The following is a 22,989-nucleotide window of genomic DNA, read 5'->3' as shown; positions in this document are numbered from 1 at the left end:
ACATACACCAACAAGAGTCGAGGTGGATATCGTGGTAACAGCGCCAAGGGCAGAGGTCGTGGAAACAACAACTCCAGATCCTCTGCCACCAACAAACAGTGACGTCTTGTCACTGCCCCCCGACCACACAACACCGGTCTGGGGGAGACTCCAGCAGTTTCTGCCAGTCTGGAAGTCCATCACCACAGACAGGTGGGTCAGACAACTTGTACAATACGGTTATTGTCTGGAGTTAACATCCACTCCACCCAACATGCCCCCAAGACACCGTCCTATGTCGGCCGAGCATTTGCACTTATTGCAGCAGGAGGTCACCGTCATGCTGCAAAAAGGAGCAATAGAGCTCGTGCCTGTGCAAGAAAGAGGCACAGGGGGTCTACTCCCTGTACTTCTTAATACCAAAAAAGAACGGGTCCCTCAGGCCCATCCTGGACCTCAGGCCACTCAACCACGACATCCTGTCGGAGCACTTCCATATGCTGACCCTGCAGCAAGTGCTCCCGTTGCTCAGTCAGGGGGATTTTCTCGCAACTTTAGACCTGAAGGATGCGTACTTTCACATTCCACTGCACCCTTCACACAGGAAGTACCTCCGGTTCACCATACAAAACCAGCACTACCAGTTCAAGGTTTTGCCTTTCGGTGTCACCATGGCACCCAGGGTGTTCACAAAGTGCCTGGCGACAGTGGCGGTGCACCTCAGGAGACAGAACATCCATGTCTACCCTTATCTGGACGACTGGCTCATCCAGGCGAAGTCAGCCCAGCAGTGTGTCGCCCATGTGTCCCACACCATTCACCTCCTGCACGATCTGGGATTCTCACTGAATTACCCAAAATCCCACCTCCAACCCGCCCACATACGGCAGTATCTGAGTGAGACCATAAACACTCTGGCAGCCACAGCACAGCCAAATTCAGTGAGGGTCAGCAGCATTCAATCGCTGATACAGAAGTTCAGACCTCAACACTCGCTTCCAGCAAGAGTGTTCATGCAGTTGATAGGCATGATGGCCTCCTGCATCTCCATAGTCCCGCACGCGAGACTACATATGCGCCCGCTTCAGGAGTGCTTAGCACGTCAGTGGACTCAAGCTCACGGGCAGTTGAAAGACCTAGTGTTGGTGAGCGATCGTGCATACAACTCTCTGCATTGGTGGAATCCACAAAACCTTTGCAAGGGACGACCGTTCCAAGAGCCTGTGCCACAGATCATCCTGACAACGGACGCTTCTCTCCAGGGATGGGGAGCTCATGTACCCCATTACACTGTGCAGGGACTATGGACGCAACAGCAACAGAAGATGCACATCAATGTTTTGGAACTGATGGTGATCTTCATGGCACTAAAAGCCTTCAAAGTACATCTGTGCAACAAGGTCGTGTTGATCCGGACGGACAACATGGCGGCCATGTACTACATTCAAAAGCAGGGAGGAACACACTCTCCGCAGCTGTCTCCTCTGGCTCAGAGCATGTGGAAGTGGGCCATTCAGAGGAACATCTTCCTCATGGCGGAACACCTCCCGGGCAAGGACAATCAGATGGCGGACCTGCTCAGCAGGTACAGCCACCAAATGCACGAGTGGGAGATACATCCATCAGTACTCCACCCGCACTTCCAAAGGTGGGGTCATCCAGAGATAGACCTGTTCGCCACAAGGGAGAACGCAAAATGCCAAAGCTTCGCCGCCAGGTTCCCACACCCACAGTCGCAGGGCAATGCGATATGGATGAACTGGTCAGGCAAATTTGCGTACGCTTTTCCCCCAGCACCTCTGATACCGCTGGTGGCACGCAAGCTCAGGCAGCACTCGATGACTCTCATCCTGGTTGCTCCAACGTGGGCTCGCAAGCCATGGTACACCACGTTTCTGGAACTGTCCGTGGTACCGCATCAAAGGCTATGCCTCACACTCAGCCTTCTGACGCAGAGCCATGGCGACATTCAGCATCCAGATCCGCAACAGCTCAACCTGGCGATCTGGCTCCTGAGGTCTTAGAGTTTGGCTACCTAAACTTACCTCCTGACTGTATGGACATCATCCGGGAGGCAAGGAAGCCCACCACAAGAGCATGCTATGTGGCAAAGTGAAGCGGTTTGTCATTTATTGTGCAGACCACAACATTAACCCGCTAGATGCTTCTATTCAGAACATCATTTGTTATCTTTTCCATTTGTACAAATGTAATCTGGCCTATGCTTCCATTCGCATACATCTATCCGCAATGGCCGCTTATCTCCAGAACAGGCAGCACCTCTCACTTTTCAGGGTGCCTGCCATTAAGGCCTTTCTAGAAGGACTCAAACTAGTCATTCCTCCGCGGACGCCACCAGCTCCGGAGTGGAACCTCAATGTGGTCCTCACCCGGCTGATGGGTCCTCCCTTTGAACCACTGCATTCCTGCGAGATTCAATTCTTGACGTGGAAAGTGGCTTTCCGTATAGCGATTACATCACTGCGACGAGTTAGTGAGCTACAAGCACTAACTATCCAAGAGCCATTTATTCAAATTCATTCTAACAGGGTGGTGCTTCGCGCTAACCCTAAATTCCTTCCTACGGTAGTGTCTCAATTCCATATTAACCAAACTATTGAATTGCCTGTTTTCTTCCAAAATCCTGAGTCATTGGCGGAGAGAATGCTCCACACCCTTGACGTAAAAAGGGCCCTGATGTATTACATCGATAGGACCAAGGATTTTAGGAAAACTAAACAACTCTGTGCTGCCTTTAAGCCACAACACAAAGGTAACCCCATTTCCAAGGCTGGTATAGCTAGGTGGATCGTTAAATGTATTCAGATCTGCTATCTGAAAGCCAAGCGTACTCTCACCATTCCACCAAGGGCCCACTCCACCAGAAAGTTGGGGGCCTCCATGGCTTTCCTTGGAAACATTCCTTTGGAAGACATATGTAGAGCAGCCACATGGTCTACCACACACACATTTACAAAGCATTATTGTGTTGATGTGCACTCCAAACAGCAGGCAGCTGTAGGGCAGGCTGTTCTAAAAACACTTTTCCAAACTGCTGCAGCTGGCACGGGCAGCCGCCGTTAATGGAGGGACTGCTATGTATTCTATGCACAGATATGAATTCAGCAGCCCACATGCTTCGAACCGAATATGCTACTTACCAGTATGCATCTGTTCTTGGCATGTAGGGCTGCTGACATTCATATCGCCCGCCCTCCTCCCCGGCGCCTGTAGCAGCTGCAGAATTCACATATACTTCTGGCATGGTCATCATTCACTTAGTTTCACTCCATCTTGGCCACAATGGCTAAAAACAATCTGAGGATGGAGTCGATGCCCATGCGCACTGTAGTCCAGGGGAGGAGCCACCTATCTTGTGATACTTCGAAGACTCTTCCAGGACAACAATGTGCAATCATCCGGACCCAACACTAGGCAGCGATCTATGCACAGATATGAATGTCAGCAGCCCTACATGCCAAGAACAGATGCATACTGGTAAGTAGCATATTCGCTATTACAGATATATTGTCACTGAAGGTAAGTAACTTGTTTTTCAAAATGGAAGAACTCTGTATTTGGTATGGCTGTATCAGAATCTGTAGCCTACTGATTAAATTAGTTGATATGAACTAGGCAACCAGTAGTCTGGGAAGAATACTGATAAGTAACCACACATTTCCTGGGACCACAAATACAGACCTCACAAATGCCAGAGACTCTGCTTCTCATGCTCCAATCTCCATGAAGCTTTAGCTTGAGTTTTAAGCACCAGTACTGCTTTTCAGCCTTTTCATAATTTCTCTACTAACTTAATAAATGTCCTCATTTTGTTGATAGTAATTTACTGCTTTCTTACTGTTTTCTATTTTGTTAATCAGGTTTGACAGAAGCACTGACAGTGTAGTGTCTCCTGGGTTCACAACCCCTCAGATGACTCAGAGATCCTACACTTCCCCAGACGACTTGCAGAGACAGGCTGTGGTGAGTGTACATTGATCCCTCAATTGTCTAATAGCTATAAAAAAGAAACCATTCTGACCTTCGTTTCTCGTTAAACTTCCAGAGCTTTTGTAATTGCCATTTTGATTGGAACAAGATACGGCACAATGCTGGGTTTTTGTTTTATTACCAAGGTGTTTAAGGCTTGGTCAGGATTTCTTTTTCCCAAACCGTACATTGCATTGCTTAGCTATGTGAAAACTAAAATTTTTAAATAATACAGTTTAATCCATTTGTATGAAAGGCATCTAATAGGAAAAGTAGGTTTGTGATAAAGGACTTGAAAAGGGTAGTGCACAAAATGTGAGATCTTTCTGATTTCTTTACCATGTTTTACTGAAAATATAGAAACCAAATGTCTCTTGTCCTTGCTTCCCTCCCCCAAGTCGGCCTTACTAACCTGGGTCTAAGTCTGCGTACCTTTCCAGAAATATAGTACTGCTGAATCCGGTATATGGGAAATGCCTATTTGTTTGAAACCTTGAGAACACCTTTACTCTGGCCCAACCCTTCCCATCTACAGCATAAATGGCCGTGTCAAAATATGAATTGCTCTGGAGAAATCATAGTAATTTTGGCTGTTTTGCTTTACACTTATGACCTGACATTACCAATTATTACGCTATTAAACCCACTAGCTTAATTTAGAGTAACTTGAGGGGGGAATCCCTACAAAAAGAGCACAGGAACAGCATTAGCGGCTTCTGCTGTTTGTGTTCTGTTGTATTTAGCTCTATTTTCTCGAGCAAAATGAATCCACATGTCCATTTTGAATGCAAGGGTGCATTTTGCGCTAAATGTAGGGTTACGTTCCTTGCATAATGTTGCCGTAATTAAGCTATAGCAAATTACGCAAGTCTTGCCCACCCCTACGTAATACACCTTCCTGTACCCATGTAAAGACAGTCACGCCCATATTAAAGCAGGTCTCATCTGAATCCCTCTTCTTTAAGGCAATCAACCGATTTCTTAAACTAAGGATTACCTACATAAGCTTCTAAACTGAACTTTTATTTTTCTCTCAGTGAAGCTAGATTCTCACAATTCATGAGACGTCTTCCTGGAATGATGGTTTTGCAGCGTGAATCTTTCTGGATTCACTATGCTGTGCATTATTCCTCGGTCTAGTGGTTGGGTCCTTAATCGTAGTCTTTTCTTCGTATTTTTGGGGTTTTTTTGTAGCCCACTTGGGCGTCGACGTCCCACCTTTTGGTGTCCTTCCTGTGACGTCGGCATGCTTCCTGCGGAAGCTCCCACCCTTGGGCGCCATCTTCAGATTCTTTTTTCCGCCGTTGGGTCAGGATCATTCCTGAGAGGGCTCCAGAGATTTGGAGAAAAAAGAAGCCAAAAGCCAAGTTTTGGAGAGAAAAGAAGTTGAGAAGACTGAGTGAGACTACATCATCGAAAGGGACGACGAAGGATGAGGATCTTTGAGGAACTTCGACGTCCAGAAGAGAATGCGCAATCAGGGGGTCCCCTGTACGCAAGAGATGGACAACACACCATTCAAATTCTGCCGGAACTGCCACCACAAGTACGCGCAGAAAGACCAGCACCCAGTTTGCAACCCCTGCCTGCCGGTCGACCACGAAAGCAGGGACTGCAACGCCTGCTCTGCCTTTACGCCGAAGACCGTTTGAGTGAGAGAGAGGCAAAGGAGATCTAAATTTGCCATGCAGGGCAAGGGCCAACCACCCTCCCTTCGAGCCCTAGGGCTATCGACCGACGAGGAGGATTACGTCGCCGAAGAAGACGACGGCTACACGGTCGTAGAGACCGATAATAGGAAGACTCCAGAAAAGGTAGGAAACTCGACGCCCCAAAAAGGCCCGAAAGACTCCCGACAGTCTGCCCAAGACTCCCGACTGTCTGCCCAAGACTCCCGACTGTCTGCCCAAGACTCCCGACTGTCTGCCCAAGACTCCCGACTGTCTGCCCAAGACTCCCGAAAAAAACAAGGGCAAGCCCCGAAAGCGCCGACGCCGAAAACTTCGGCGTCCGCAGCAACATCCAGGGCCAGCGGATCCTCACAGAAGGACTCCCAGGCGCTGAAGGACGGCGACCAGCAAAGGTCGTCGAAAAACATCATCGAAAAAGAACGCTCGACACCGAAGACCTCTCCGCCGTCGACGAAGGACATCAGACCAGCCTCGACGCCAAAACCAGTCTCGACGCCATCTTGCCAGTCAAAGAGACCGGCACAACAGCTCGACGCCATCTTGCCAGTCAAAGAGACCGGCAAAACCGCTCGACGCCGAACAGGCTGCCGAGATGGAAAGAAAGAAGAGAAGACTCGAGGCAGAGATGGAGAACATCCTGCAACGAAAGAAAGAATTTGACGAAAGGATGAAAGCGTATACAATCCCGTCGAAGCCGAAGTCACCGGTGGTAGAGTTCGTCGAGGAAGAAGAAGAGTTCGAGGTCGAGGGACAGTCGGAAAGCCAGGAAGTTCTGGAATATCGCGAAGAAGAGGCCCCCTACTACGAGGCGGAGGAAGATGACGACCAGAGTACTTTTATGGGCTCGACCTACTCGGACACACAGGACACAGAGTGGCAGGACATCGAAGCCGAGAGTCCAGAAGAGGGTGTGGATATATATCCTGCGAGGCCCTCGCCGCCTGACGACATTGGACCTCTACAATGAAGTAATCAAGACCGCAGCATCAGCGTTCAGAGAAAAACTTGAGGAGGAACAGCTGAAGGCGGATTTCCTTGTGGAAACACTGCTCCCAATACAAACTAGGAGCCAGTACCTGCCAATGCTCAAAAGCATCAAAGGACAAGGGAGAGAGGCCATCAAAGAGCCTGCAACTTGTAAACCCGTCACACCCAGGACGGAGAAAAAGTGCAAGCACCCACCCTACATCCAGGAAACTATCACTGCAGACTCCATCATTGCGGCAACAGCAAGGAAAAGGGCCAATGTCCCGACATCAGGACCACCTCCAGACAAAGAGAGCAGAAGGATGGAACCGACAGTGAAAAAGATCGAGAGGAATGCCGCAACGCACTGGTGCATGGCTAATTCCAACGCCCTGCTGAACAGGCACCAACACCAGATCCTGGACGAACTGGGCCAGTTAGTCAAACATCTCCAACAAGAATACCAGCAAAGAGCTACGCACCTGGTAGAGGAGGGGAAGAATGTGGCAAATTCTTGCCTAAAAACAGCACTGGACGGTGCAGACACATCCAGCAGACTTATGATGCTGGGCATCACAGAAAGGAGACCAGCCTGGCTCAGAATATCAGGCTTTAAACCGGAGGTGCAAGGCAACATCCAGAACACCCCGTTCAACAGTGACACTGTTCGGAGCACCAGTGGACGAAAAGCTCACCCAGCTGAAGGACAACGACACCGCAAGATCCATGGGGCCTTGCAATTCCGAGGCACCAAGAGAGGAACCCAGTCACCGAGACCAAGAGGGAGAGGGGGAAACCAGCCGGGAACGTCGCACCAGACTTTCCACCAGTCCCACCAGGGCGACATCCAGACGCAACAAGGCCAGCAAAAACAACACTGGCAATCCCAACAGAGGTGCCAGTCCTTTCGCGGGAAAGGAAAAGGACGTGGAAACAACAGAAGAGGTGGACAACAACCCACCTCCAAGTGACTCTGCCACGCTACCAGTGCACACCCTTTCAGAAACTCCAGGGGTGGAGCACCGATACAACAAAAAGGAGTGGCTCAGACTAAACATCCAAGAGCACGTAACACCGGTGGGAGGAAGACTGGACCTTTTCTTCCAGGAGTGGAAGAAAATAACTACAGACAGATGGATTCTCAACACCATACAGTACGGATACTGCATAGAGTTGGAAAGAACACCACCAAACAGAAAACCCAAAAGAAGAGCACTAGCAAAGAAGGAACTAGAGCTACTTCAAAGGGAAGCACAAGAACTCCTGCAGAAGGAGGCTATCGAGCCTGTACCTCCGATAGAGAGGAACAAGGGGGTGTACTCTACGTACTTCCTGGTACCAAAGGTAGACTAAACAATGAGACCCATCCTGGACCTAAGGTTCCTCAACAAATACATAAAAACCCAGAAATTCAAAATGACGTCCCTACAAGAGGTCCTTCCACAGATACAAGGCAGGGACTTCATGGTCACCATAGACCTCAAAGATGCCTACCTGCACATCCCAATGAACAGGCGGCACACCTCTGCTAAGATTTGTCATCAACACAGATCACTATCAATTCACGGCACTGGCATTCGGACTGAAATCGGCTTCAAGGGTATTCACAAAGTGCCTTGCTGCAGTCGCAGCACACTTGAGGGAAGGGATCCACGTATACCCTTACCTGGACGACTGACTAATAAAGGCAAGGTCATACAAGACATGCAAACGGCACGCACAGCGAGTGACAGACACACTGATGTCTCTTGGTTTCTCCATCCACTGGGAAAAATCCTCCATGAACCCAGAACAAGTACAAATTTTCCTGGGTGCACAGATCAACACCGTACAGGAGAAGGTGTTCCCCAGCGAAAAGAGCGCTGGCACTGTTGAAGGAGGCGCGCTTCTACCAGAGGGGGTGTGCTCTGACAGTGAGGACGGCGAGCAAGATGATGGCCTCATGCATACACATAGTGCCAAACGTTCGACGCCACATGAGACCACTCCAGGAGTGGCTACAGGACCAATGAAAAAAGTCAGTGAGGGGTCTGTGTACACCAGCGGATGAGGTCAAACACATCAACTACTTGGAACTAAAGACCGTTTTCCTCTCACTAAAGGCATTCCAGACGAAGCTGTACAACCAAACAGTTGTTGATCCAGACAGACAACACAACAGCGATGTTCTACATAAACAAGCAGGGAGGAACCCAATCGTCAACGCTGTCGGAACTAATGCAGGAAATATGGAGATGGGCCATCCCACTAAAAATAGATCTACTGGCGATTCACCTGCCAGGGAAAGACAATGTGGAAGCGGACTGGCTCAGCAGACAGACACCGGCTTCTCACGAATGAGAGCTCAATACCCAAGAGACAAAGAGACTGTTCGACAGGTGGGGGACACCATCGATAGACCTGTTTGCAACACGCCAGAATGCAAAATGCCAGCATTTCGCATCCAGGCAACAAGGGGAAGGGTCACGGTGGAATGCCCTATGGATAAGCTGGTAAAGGACATGTTCGAGGCATATGAGCTGCAGATCGTACACTTAGCCATAGATCGCCACCTGGTGTTGGGCTCGGATGATTGAGGTTGTTGTCTTCTTGGAAGAAGTCTTTGTAGTCACGAGATAGGTGACTTCTCCCTTGGACAATACTGCGCATGGTCATAGACTCCATCCTCAGATGGTTTTTTTCCGCCACTGGGTTCGGATGAAAGTTTTCCGCTCCGGCTAGAAACTACTTTTTCAGCAACTTCGAAGTGTGAAACTTTATATAAACATTTTCGACATCGAATAGACTTTTCGACATCACCAGCTACATTCCGGTGCGTTGTCGCGGGCCGTTGGGCCTATCGGCGCCGTACGGCCTACGCCTCATGGACAGAACTCCATTCAAGAGATGCCCGGTATGTCGAGCAAAATTCCCTCATAGCGACCATAACGAGGTCTGCAACCTCTGACTATCGCCGGAACACGACGAGTCGACCTGCACAGCCTGTGCCTCCTTCCGATCGAAGAAGACAATTTGGGATCGGAGAGCCTGTCGACACGAGATGAGATCAGCGCCAGCACCAGATGCCATCTTTGAGGAGGAGATCGTCTGAGAGGACGTCTCCAGGGACGAGGATCCACTTGAAGATATCTCAGAGGACGAGGCTCCACTCGTCGCCGAGGAAGACTCGCCTGATCTCCTGATCATATCGGGGTCAGAGGACTCAGACGACTCGATTCCATCTCGGCAGCCCGTGAGTACCCCTGCACAACATACACTACCCAAGCCAAAGGCAGCGGTCGGCACTCCGCCCATGGGGCCCAGTCGAGACCGAAATCTACCCTCAGACGCCGTCGGGCTCCGCTCCGAGGAAAAAGACTACACCTTCCGATGCCTCGGCACCGAAAAAACCATATGTGCCAATTCCACCTTCTCCATTGGCACCGAAACATCCTTCGACACCGAAGGACTCTCCGACACCGAAGCCAAAACACCCTTCGGTGCCCAAAGACCCTTCGGCACCCAATCCAAAAGACACATCGGTGCCGAAGCCAAAAACTGTACAGGATCCGAAAGCTTCGACTCCGAAACCTTCTGGTTCCAAAAATAAAGATGGAAAGCCAGAGTCCGGCGCCGCAGGTCCAACGAAAGCTGTCTCCATGCCGAAATCTCCAACATCGGTACCAAAGACTCCAAGGCCTGATACAGAGACTCCTAAACCCTCTAACAAGCCTACCAAGCCGAAACCACCTTCGGCACCGAAAAATCTGCCACAGGACTCGATAACTCCTCCTAAAGCAAAGAACACTTAAAAACCCCTATCTGCACCGAAAAAATCGACGCTGAAGAAGATTGTAGAGGAGGAACTGTTAAGATCAGATCCTAAACAGAAAAAGGTCTATATCAATCCAAAAACTGGACATGTGGAAGCAATTCCTTACAAGAAAAGACCAGCAGACACACCACTTCCACCTGTGGTTCCTGCCAAAAAGGATTGTGCAACTTCTCCAATGGACCCTTCCTCTCCTTCACCTTCTTCCTCTCCTATCCCTCCTTATATTGAACCTATAGCTTCTCCTGTTCAATCTCCTGCATCATCACACCACACTGATGAGGAGTATTATCTAGGTGGGGTATTGACGTACCAGAGCCACATGCATACCCTTTAGATGAGGATGTCAATCCAGAATATCCTAAGGATGACGACATATATGGTTTTCCACCACACAATGTGGCAGACATTCCTGATCCTCAGTACTACCCAACAAAACCTTCCCCTCCAGAAGATAGTATTGGGTTTAATCATCTATTAAATAGTGCTGCCCTTTACCATGGAGTTCCAATGCACTCTGATGCCATTGATGAGGATTTTTTACTGGACACATTTGAGCAGTCACAAAGGTCTACACAAATACTACCCATAATCAAAGGAGTCATTAAACCTGCTCCAGACATAGTTAAAGACCCGGTACGATGTAGGGTGTTAAATCCCAGAATAGAAAATAGAAAAGAAGTATAGACCAGCACCATCTGATTCAGAGTATATTAAGGGACATCTGCCACTAGACTCTTTGGTAGTGTCAAATGCACGTAAAAGAGCCAATTCCCAGACCTCTGGTGACACGCCCCCGCCTGACAGAGAATCTAAAGTTATTGATGCATCAGGGAAACGGATTGCTGCACAGGCAATAAACATATGGCGCATAGCTAGCACACAAGCCTTACTCTCACGCTATGACAGGGCTCATTGCGACCAAATAGAAAAACTAATGGAGCACCTCCCAGATAAATACAAAGATCAGGCAGCAGAGCTCTTACAAGAAGGCACATTAATATCCAATGCCTCAATTAAATGTGCACTAGATGTAGCTGAGACAGCATCTAGAGCAGTCAATACTAGTGTTCTACTCAGACGTCATGCGTGGTTACGCATTTCAGGTTTCAAACCAGATGTACAGACTACCATCTTGAACCAGCCCTTCAATCAGATCCAGTAGTTCGGGCCGGAAGTAGGCAACACACTAGAAAAGATGAAGAAAGACACGGACACAGCTAAGTCTATGGGTGCATTACAATCCACACAGACTAGAAGTTCTTTTCGCCGCTCCTTTTATAGAGGAGGCTCCAAGCAGACCGTCACAGTTAGAACATCATCTTTTAAGACGCACACACAGACCTCCTCTAACAAAGGCTACTTTAGAGGAGGATACAGAGGCAACAATAATAAGGGAAGAGGTAGAGGTAATAACAAACCCTCCTCTTCCACTCCCAAACAGTGACTTCCCTCTGCCTCCCCTACAGCATTCCACTCCTGTGGGGGGCAGATTATCACAGTTCATACCTGTCTGGAATTCAATCACAACAGACAGGTGGGTAAGACAGATTATCCAACATGGCTACTGCCTAGAACTCACAGCAACCCGCCCAAACATACCACCCAGGCAGCATCCAATGTCCACAGAACACATGACTCTGCTTCAACAGGAAGTTCTAGCACTTCTACAAAAGGATGCTATTCAAGTAGTTCCTTTAGAGGAACGGGGAACAGGAGTTTACTCCCTGTACGTCCTAATCCCCAAGGACGGGACATTAAGACCAATTCTCGACCTCCGAACCCTCAACCATTACATACAATCAGATCATTTTCACATGATCACTTTACAACAAGTACTCCCACTACTACAACAGGGAGACTTTCTTTCAACACTAGACCTAAAGGACGCCTATTTTCATGTTCCTATACATCCTGTGCACAGGAAGTATCGAAGGACAGCACTATCAGTTCAAAGTCCTTCCATTCGGGGTCACAACAGCACCACAAGTGTTTACAAAGTGCTTAGCAGTAGTAGCAGCACATCTCAGAAGACAACAGATACATGTCTTCCCTTACCTAGATGACTTGCTCATAAAAGCAAAATCGTTCAACCAGTGTGTACAACACACAAAACAAACAATTCAGACATTGCACGTCTTAGGGTTTACAATAAACTACACCAAGTCGCACCTAGAGCCTTCGCACGTTCATCAATATCTAGGAGCTACCATAGACACATCTACAGCTCTAGCGTATCCCAGTCAAGCCAGGATACAGAGCATTCAGACCTTAGTCTCCCTTTTTCAACACCAGCAGTCTCTCCAAGCCAGAGTGTTCATGAGACTAATGGGCATGATGGCGTCTTGCATCTTCATAGTTCCTCACGCAAGACTGCAAATGCGCCCTTTACAAGAATGTCTAGCACAACAGTGGAATCCGGCTCAAGGTCAGCTCACAGACCTGGTGTTGGTAGATAGCCGTACATATTTCTCTCTGCAATGGTGGAACACCAAAAACTTAACGGGACGGCCGTTCCTAGACCCTGTTCCACAGATAGTGCTCACGACAGATGCATCCCTCACAGGATGGGGAGCCCATCTCTTGCATTATACCACACAAGGCCAATGGAACAACCAACAAAGACAGCTCCATATCAACCATCTAGAGCTGCTGGCAATTTTCCTAGCACTCAAAACGTTACAGGTACAAGTACGAAACAAAGCTGTCCTAATCCGGACGGACAATATGACAGCCATGTATTATATACAAAAACGGGGGGACACACTCTCTGCAACTGTCCCAGCTTGCACAGAACATTTGGAGATGGGCCATTCCTCAAAACATACACCTGACAGTAGAACACCTTCCAGGAATTCACAATCTGATAGCAGATCTGTTGAGTCGTCAGTCACAACAGATTCACGAATGGGCGATACACCCACAAGTTCTTCAACCATTCTTCCAAATGTGGGGGCATCCATAGATAGATCTGTTTGCCACCCACGAAAATACAAAATGCCCAACCTTCGCCGCCAGGTTTCCACACCCACGGTCGGAGGAGAATGTGATATGGATCAACTGGTCAGGCAGATTTGCGTACGCTTTTCCGCCTCTCCCACTCATCCCACTAGTAGTACGCAAGCTCAGACAACAGTCTCAAACTAATACTAGTGGCTCCCACATGGGCACGTCAGCCGTGGTTCACCACACTACTAGATCTCGCTCTGGTTCCACATCAGAAATTACGGCTCACACCATCCCTGTTAACACAGAACCATGGAGAAATAAGACACCCAGAACCAAGCCAACTAAATTTGGCGATCTGGCTCCTGAAGTCTTAGTTTGGTTACTTAAACCTACCACAAGACTGTATGAACATAATTAAAGAAGCTAGGAGACCCACTACCAGAGCATGTTATGCCGCTAAGTGGAAAAGATTTGCAATATATTGTAACAATAATCACATTGATCCACTGGATGTTTCCATCCAAAATATTACTTGCTACCTTCTACACCTACAAAGGTCCAATTTGGCTTATTCTTCCATACGCCTGCATCTGGCAGCAATTGCAACCTATTTACAGAACAGGCAACATCTATCGCTCTTTAGAGTACCTGCAATAAAAGCATTTATGGAAGGATTAAAACGAATAATCCCACCTAGGTTACCGCCTGCTCCAGTATGGAACCTAAATGTGGTCCTTACAAGACTTATGGGACCCCCTATCGATCCTTTACATAAGGGTGAATTTCAATTCCTAACATGGAAAACTGCTTTCCTTGTTGCCATCAACTCTCTCAGAAGAGTTAGTGAAATACAAGCATTCACAATACAAGAGCCATTTTTTCAGATACATCCTAACAAAGTGGTTCTTAGGCCCAATCCTAAATTCCTGCCAAAAGTTATTACTCCTTTTCACCTTAACCAATCAGTAGAGCTACCAGTGTTTTTTTCAAAAACCGGACTCTGTTGCAGAAAGGGCTTTACACACCTTAGATGTTAGAAGAGCTCTGTTATACTACACAGACAGGACTAAATCCTTCAGAAAGACAAAACAACTCTTTGTATCTTTCTCTCCCCCACACAAGGGCAATCCCATCTCAAAAGGAGGAATTGCCAGATGGATTGTAAAGTGTATTCAAATATGGTATCAAAAAGCTAAACGTACACCAACGGTTCCTCCTAGAGCGCACTCCACTCGCAAACTACGAACCTCTATGGCTTTCTTAGGAAATATACCACTAGAGGACATATGCAGGCAGCAAAATGGTCTACAATACACACCTTCACTAAACACTATTGTGTTGATGTGCAAGCCAAGCAGCAAGCTGCAGTAGGCCAAGCTGTCCTTAGAAAACTATTTCAGTATGCTGCAACGGATACAAGCGACCACCGCTAGGGTAGACACTTCTGCACAATCGATGCTAAGTGTACGATCTGCAGCTCATATGCCCCGAACAGAAAATGCTACTTACCAGAATGCATCTGTTCTTGGCATGTAGAGCTGCAGAGTCGTACACGCCCTCCCGCCTCCCTGGGACTTGTATCCGTTCCAGTACTCCTCTTACTTAGATGCCAACGCATGGACATCCTTTCTCTTTACTTCTACTGACTCCATCATTTCCCATCATGGCGAAAAACAATCTGAGGATGGAGTTGATGACCATGCGCAGTATTGTCCAAGGGATGAGTCACCTATCTCGTGACTACAAAGACTTCTTCCAAGAAGACGACAACCTGCAATCATCCGAGCCCAACACCAGGTGGCGATCTATTGCTAAGTGTACGACTCTGCAGCTCTACATGCCAAGAACAGATGCATACTGGTAAGTAGCATTTTCCTTGCTTACGCTTTCTTTTCCGCCGATCCCCCCTGAACACCAGGTACTCTGCAAGTGCAGAACGAGCAACATGACCCTGATACTGGTCGCTCCACAGTGGGCCAGACAGACCTGGTACTCGCAGATTATGGAGATGACAGAGTGCACCACACCGATTCGGGAGAAGGAAAGACCTACTCTCCATGCAAAACGGAGAGGTGTTGCATCCAGAGCTGGAAAGCCTAAGCCTGGCAGCCTGGCTCCTGAGGACATAGTTTGCTCACCTTAAATTACCTGAGAGCACCCAGAGAGTACTTCGAGAGGCAAGAAGACCTAGCACACATAAGTGCTACGTGGCCAAATGGAAGAGGTTCACACTATGGTGCAGAAAGGAAAAACTGCACAACAAGATGACAAGAGACTCAACTGTGCTGAAGTACCTCACGCACCTCCTTGAGGCTATCTTGAGCTCATCCTCGCTAAGGGTACACCTGGCAGCCATAGTCGCTTACACTAGAGGAGAGACGGGGAAAAGCTTCTTTACTTCAATTGTTAAAAGATTCCTGGAAGGTGCAAAGAGGATCGCACCACCAAAGAGGTTACCAGCACCAGCCTGGAACCTTAACCTCGTACTGACGGAACTCATGAAAGCGCCCTTTGAACCGATCCATAAGGCCTCCAATTCAGTTTTCAGCATCAAAATATCATCCTTGCCTGGAAATGCCTTGGCAAGGTAACGAAAATAAACCAGTCATTGAATGATTTTAATAAGTGCATGCATACAAATATGAAAATATGCTTCTATGTATAGCACCAAAACCCCTTTGGCTACATATATGTTGCACCCCAAGGTGAGGAAATTAAGTCCCTTCACCTTGTTAATTCATTTCAAAGCGCATGTGATGAAACACAAACATGTGCATGCTATTTCACCGATCCCGGGGAGCACAATGATTGCAAGCCCAAATAAATAAATATGTAGTTTGAAAATGTGTAACTAAAATACCAACTTTTACAGTTTCAGGAAGCTCATCAGTCCTGATGATGATCTAAAGCTATATAGATCGAAACGCCGTCGACATACCCAAGGATTTTTTACTCTTTCTATTGTATATAATTGTTTTTTAACCTTGTTGTTGTTGTGTGACAGTCCGCTCACTTTGTTCACTTTTTTCACGTCCTGCACCGTACTATTCACCTGAGCACCTGAAATACAGTATAAGTATAAATATTTATGTTTATCCTAAAAAAGAAAAGATCAAAATAAATAATTTTTCTACCTATACCTACAGTCTTTGCTCCCTAGCGTTTATTAAATACTCGCTACCCAGACCTTTTCCTCCAGGACCTAATCAGGCCAAAAATTGAACCATTGTGACTGAAAAAGCATCCCTCCAAATGCTAACTTTGAAAACGGCTTTCCTGGTGGCAATCACCTCGCTGCGCAGGGTGAGCGAACTACAGGCGTTAACGCTACAAGAACCCTACATAAAAATCCACAGCGATAGGGTGGTGATGAGAACGGACCCACACTTTATGCCAAAGGTGGTGTCTAAGTGCCACATTAACCAAACTATTCAAATACCTAGTTTCTTCCAGAAGGCAATGACAAACGCAGAAAGGGCACTGCACACTCTGGACGCCAAACGTGCAGTCATGCACTACATGGAGAGCACTAAGGACCACAGAAAAACAAAACTATTTTTTGTGTCATTCGCAGACAGTTTCATGGGAAAAGCAGTTACTAAGGGGACAATTGCACGATGGATCGCGCAAGCAATACAATTCTACCACAAACAAGCTGGTCAAGAACTAGCAGAGGGCCCACTCAACCATGAAAAAGGGAGCAACAATAGCCTTCCTGGCTAACACTCCCATTCAGGACATATGCTTGGCGGCAACTTGGGCTTCAGTGCACACGTTCACAAAACACTACTGTGTGGACATACAAATGAAGAAAGAAGCACAAGTAGGACAGAAGGTGCTTCAGCACATATTCAAAAATCAAAGTTCATCTTCCACCCAGCCGTCAAAATGATAACAAACCGCTACAAAGTCTATGCACAGCATAGTGAATCCAACAAGATTCACGCTGCAAAACGAATAGTTTCTTACCTGTCGGTGTAGTTTTGCTGCTTGAAGATCTTTCTGGATTCACTAGCGAACCCATCCACCTCCGCCAGAAAGATGACAGGGGAAAGAGGTGGTAAAAAGGGGAAAAGACTTGAACAGACTTTTTAAGGAAAAAGCGGTAAAACAAATATTGAAACATTGCCATACTATTCGGAAACAGAACACAAACGGGGAAAAAAGAATCCGAAGATGGCGCCCAAGGGTGGGAGCTTCCGCAGGAAGCATGCCGACGTCACAGGAAGGACACCAAAAGGTGGGACGTCAACGCCCACCTGGGCTATGAAAAAAACAAAGAAAACAAAGAAAAGACTATGATTCCGGACCCAACCACTAGACCGCGGAATAATGCACAGCATGGTGAATCCAGAAAGATCTTCAAGCTGCAAAACTACACCGAGAGGTAAGAAACTATTCGTTCCCTAAACCTTTCAGCGCTTATGACCGTGTTGTACACAATATCTTTCTGTGCAGTTATCTTATTGTATGACTGTATCATATGTGGTCCCTATGCAGCATTTGCGAGTTGAATACAGCATTGACAAATGTGTCTGCACATCATTGTCTATGGTTTATTCTCTCAGCAGTATATAAAAAATGTATTTCAAGTCTTTATGAAACTAGGCCGATAGATTCTTTGAATGTTTTTTTGTGTGCGTAGCACTGCATAACTCTCCGGCAACCTCTTGCACATTGTTCCCAATAAACCCACAAGGTTGTGTTTGGAGTATCTTTTCAAATAAAAAAACTTTGTACCTTTTTAAAGAGGCTATTTGAATGCTAAACTTTTGTTGTTCTTTAGGTTGTTGTATGGGATGGGCAAGAGGTCTTTTGGGTAAAGTGATGGACAAGGGATGGATTGTAACACCTCCTTTGCCTAGCATATTTCTTTCCTCCTTCGCTTGATACTGGGCAACAGTCAGATGTTTTGTTTGTGAGGTGTTTTTTTTGTCACAGGTGACTATTTTATTCTACAAGTTATTCCTGCACTTTGATACTGGTAGTCATGGCAGACATATGGACATTGCCCTGTGTATGGATTAGTTACACCTTGGAACTCAACTAGTGCGGTCTCATGCCATTTTAGTTATTCCCTTTTAGTTATTCCCTTTTTTCCCATATAGTTGCAAATATGGACCTGGTCCGTAAGAACCCACAACTACCTGCTCAGGTCCCTGGCTGGGATGGCCGCTTTGTTAGCCGAGCTCACTCTTTATTGATTGTCCGGAGGAACTATATGCCAGAGGGTACAGGGAAGAGTTTAACATTTACAAGACAAGTGGTGCCTCTCTTCCCTGGCACAGAACAGTCCTGCGAGTATGTACCGGTCCCTCCCTGCCAGTCATTATTTGGTTGTGCTGTAGCCTGCTGGCAGGAGAGATATTAACGGATGTCCTTTATACATATGAGGAGCTGTAGGGGCACAACTCCCCAGTCCAAAGCGGCCCGATCTATATTTTCTCCCTTTACTGCTCCCAACTCCTCTGCCTCATCCCCTTGGATAGGTGTTGCTCTATCCTTCACTCATTAATCTAGCGAATGTACTAGAGGCTACAACATAAAGATACTGGTTTCCACAGTAGCACAGAGTAGCCACATCTACCATTAACCCTTTAATATAGTATAGATTCTTTTTTTGGTCGAGGCAGAGTGTAATGATCTTTCAGTTAAAGAGTATACTACTCTGTTGCCAAGTTAATAGACCTTCAATGTATGGAATTTCCAAAGGAGCGTTGATCATATTAATTCTGCTCGTACTTTGTAACCGCTTATGCCTGGTTTATTTTCCTCTCCTTTCAGATGAACAACATTTTGTGGCAGCAGATGCCTTTTACAGGAGTCCCCGGTTTTCAGCCTTCACCACAATCCAACATGAGCACTCCTTCACCCCAGCAGTATAATTATTACAATCAAAATACTGCTTCACAAACGCAGCCCAGTCGCGATGCATCGTCCTCCCAGTGGAAGAATAGGCAAGCATCACAGAGCCCCCATTCCTATCAAACAGACAACCGTCGTTCTAGTTGGGACCAGCGGTATGGGGATGTAAGCCCTGATCAGCGCTATGGAGATCCTGCTCCTGACCATTACCGGAGGGGCCGAGAAGACTATGACTACGGCTATGACGACCGTGGGAAGGAGAGCAGGAGTAACGAGTCTAGAAAGGAGAGCCACAGGGACGGCAAATACCGTCATTCCAGGCACTAACTGTTCTCCTACAAAAATGCTCTGATTTGTGACCAACAAGGACTTGTTCCCCTATTGAGGACTTGATTATTGGGTGATGGATTGCGTGGCTTTGGCATAGTTTAAAATGAAGAAAATACGATTTTTTTATTTTTAAAAGAAAAAAGAAAAACACCCAACCAGTATCGCACATACAAAGTAAACCAGCAGTTTTTCATCTCAGGGTTTTAAAAGATTGTTAGTATCAACAGTAATTGCAGAAAATGTGTCTTTACGCCATGTTATTGTGTTATTGAAGCAGAAGAAATCATTTTCCCTACAAATGTTTTTATTGACTCACTCATGTGAGCTAATTTTTTACTTCTGGGTTTGCTAACGTAGGACGTTTCTAAGTGTAAGTATATTTCATCAGTAAAAGGAGACACTGTAATAATTGGGAAAAAAAGCTTTATTTCACATTGAAATATATTTTCTGTGGGATGTTAAGTACGAGACTGTGTTGGAAATTGAATCGTGTAGACAAATAATTTTAAAAGTATTGAACGGCCTATGTCGGTTTCCAAGAGAAAAAAAACACGCGATTGTTAAAATTAGACAAATATGACGCAAGAGCCACTTGGACATTGTTCCGTTGACGTGAAACTTGCAACCTCTAAGTATTTCAAGGGTGCATCCGATTTGGAATCTTTCCTTTTTTGTACTACCCTCCGAGGCATTATTTTTTAAATTCCCCCAAATTCCCTTTTAATACATGTGTTCTTTTAGTGGAAAAAACACACTACTTGTTTTTAATCCTTTGTGAGGTAGAATTATTCGGGTTTGATTCTGGAGAAGTTACCTCTAGCGAGTCAGGCTTTGAAACTCATCCACCAGAAAGTGCCCGGGTTTACCACATTGACGCTAAAGTTACTGAAAGGGTATGGTGGTATACAATTGAACCTAGGGAGTTGCAGGTTTTAATGATGGTATACAATTGAACCTAGTGAGCTGCAGGTTTTGTACGTCTTATGCTCACCATTGATTCGCGCTTTTTTTTTTTTTTGAAGGGCTGTGGTATAGAGTTGTCATTGTTGCAAGAAATACAAAAAAAGTAAGAAAAGTTGTATCTAGAAAAAAGTGAGTGAAATGACAATGTGAAATATATAAATTTGCAATTTATCATAAATGTGTAGTCTTGTGGGAAACGTGTCATTGCTCCTAAAGTTACTGTCCACCTATGGAGTATACAGCCCCTTGCATTTTGTACACATGAAGTTTTCTTTTAATGGCATCAGTTTGGTAGAAATACAATATTTTAACTGGAGGGATTAAATCTGATCCATTGAAACACCATTTGTGTTAATTCTTTTTTGTTACAGCTTTTTGGCATTCCAGTGCATTTGTTTCTAGTCTCTCTGGGCCACAGCAAAGTCCTGCTCATTATTGTGACAGAGTTCCATGATTTGGAAAGATGTGTCCCTCTGCCCTTGTACGTTTTGTGTCTGGTCCAGTTCGTAATTCCCCAGTGAGCCTGACCATGTAGTAAGCCCATTGATGGTTCTCCTGCGTTTCAGATGCGAGGCATTGGGCCTGTGCCCTGATGTGAAGAGTACATTTAAACGTGTACGCCTCTTTTTGATAGTAACTACTGTTCCCTGTATCCTGGTTACGGACATGAGTACAGCACAAGTTTTAGTCATGGGTGGATGGGAGACTGGCTTTTTTTTACCTATGCCCTGTTTGGGAGTTCCCCACTCGTAAAGATTGTTCAGTCGCCTTTGACTATAGTCCCTTACCTTTTATAATGTCCGGTATGTGCATGGAAGACAGACACATTTGGTCGTCCCATCATGTGCAGTTATGGTGTTTCACATATGTGAAGGTGAGTAGTGGAGTGTGTTTTTCACAAAACAGTGCCTTTTGTTCAGTTGCCAGCATCCATTTCAGACGTTGTTACTTATCTCCTGCCCCATCCACAAATCCTGTAGTGTCAGTCAGTGGGGGAGATAGCCTGCCAGACTTCCTTTGATGTAGCACATTTTGGTTCCCAAAATCAAGCGTACCCCAATCCCCTTTTATGTCTGTGATGGAGGTCACTAGTAGACTCGCTTTCTATTTGGAGCTATTGAACATTCACATGGGTCAGCCTAAATTGGTAGTAGGAGTAACAGCCAGGGTTGCTTGTCCTGCTCAATGGCTTATCATGCCGGGAACACACACTTCCAGGTTTGGAGGAGTTCCCTAAAATTCAAAGGGGAGTACCTCTCTTATTGACCAGGACTGTCTCCCCTGGAGGATTTTTTTTTTCCATTAACCAGTTTTTAATTCACATTTTAAAGGAGGTCCTCTATACCAGCACAATTAGAGAAGATACCTACTTGTGGGGCTGCTTCTTGGTTCCACTCTCAAGGGAGGTTAGGCCCTAGAGATTGGGCCGTCTCTGTAATCTGATAGACATCTAGCAGCAGATTGCTTATCTTATAATTCTTTCCTGGCGCCAGACTCGATCTGGAAATGTTATAAATTAGTACCTCTGCCGCTCGGTAGAGGGTGGCGATTGACTCTGTAGCAACGTCGTTCTCCGGATGGATTATCGATGGAGTTTATATACTCCCTACCCTGATGTGCTGATGCCGGTTTCTTCTTTCCCGGCTCACAACGTGAATCCGGTAGCGGTTCCTCAGGCAGTTTTCTGGCCTACTTTAATGTTTTTGTCGACGGAACAGTGTACCTTTTACCTCTGTCTTCTGGTTTCAAACCTTGTGGGTCTTCTGGACAGCAAACGTCGGCCACATACCTTCACTCTATTTGTATGTGGTGCACCAAGACTCAGAGGAGTGTGATATCTGTGGTTGACTTTGACCGAAGGCGCTGCAGGAATGTCAGCTGACGCTTCTAGTGGCGCGTCTGTCGCAGCCTTCTAAGACTTAACGTCGACCTCGGTCTCCTTCGCATCAGGAGCTGTTCCCGTGGACGTGTCTTGCCATTGACATCCTGAGATAAAGCTAGGTGTAGGCAGTCAAAGTTCCGGCATCTCCCGACTTCACCTTGCAAACCCTCTTCACCCACCTCCTCCCACTCTTCAGTGGAGGAGTCTATATGCAAGTCCACCCTGTGCCTCCCTACCTTTCCTGGAGCCGGGGTGACACTGACCCAGATGGCAGAATATTATAATTCTCTTCATGCTATCTTTAGGTTTTCACCTTCCCCTGAAGCATCTTTGGGCCCCATGGAAGTGCAAAGTGCCTAGGCTGTGTCCACTACGGCGACCCGCCCTTATCTTCAGTTAGGCCTTCTTATTCCATTGTCTAATCCGTTTGGATCCAATTGCACAACGCTGGCAGCGCCGATCAACGCCACACCACTTTCCTCTTCTGATACAGCATTGGTGCTTCTCTGTGTCTGGTGCGATGCTAATGGTTCCACCAATTCCTGGACCCTCCCTCCACTCTC

At 46.6% G+C, this 22,989-nt stretch overlaps 1 protein-coding gene across 1 annotated transcript in view; it reads left to right on the top strand.

The window, feature by feature from the left end:
* Positions 1-20,889, top strand: part of RBM7 (RNA binding motif protein 7) — a 147,584-nt gene extending 126,695 nt beyond the window's left edge. The window contains exons 4-5 of the mRNA XM_086951280.1: positions 3,861-3,963; positions 19,171-20,889. Of these exons, the coding sequence (XP_086807406.1) occupies positions 3,861-3,963; positions 19,171-19,578 (511 nt within the window). The 3' untranslated portion in view covers positions 19,579-20,889. The remainder of the gene's footprint in view (positions 1-3,860; positions 3,964-19,170) is intronic.
* Positions 20,890-22,989: the final 2,100 nt, after the last annotated feature.

The sequence above is a fragment of the Lissotriton vulgaris genome, unplaced genomic scaffold (assembly GCF_964263255.1).
Source record: "Lissotriton vulgaris unplaced genomic scaffold, aLisVul1.2 SCAFFOLD_345, whole genome shotgun sequence".
In the NCBI taxonomy this organism is placed as follows: domain Eukaryota; kingdom Metazoa; phylum Chordata; class Amphibia; order Caudata; family Salamandridae; genus Lissotriton; species Lissotriton vulgaris.
Note: the sequence above shows the minus strand (reverse complement) of the source record. Positions and strands in the feature narration are given on the sequence as shown.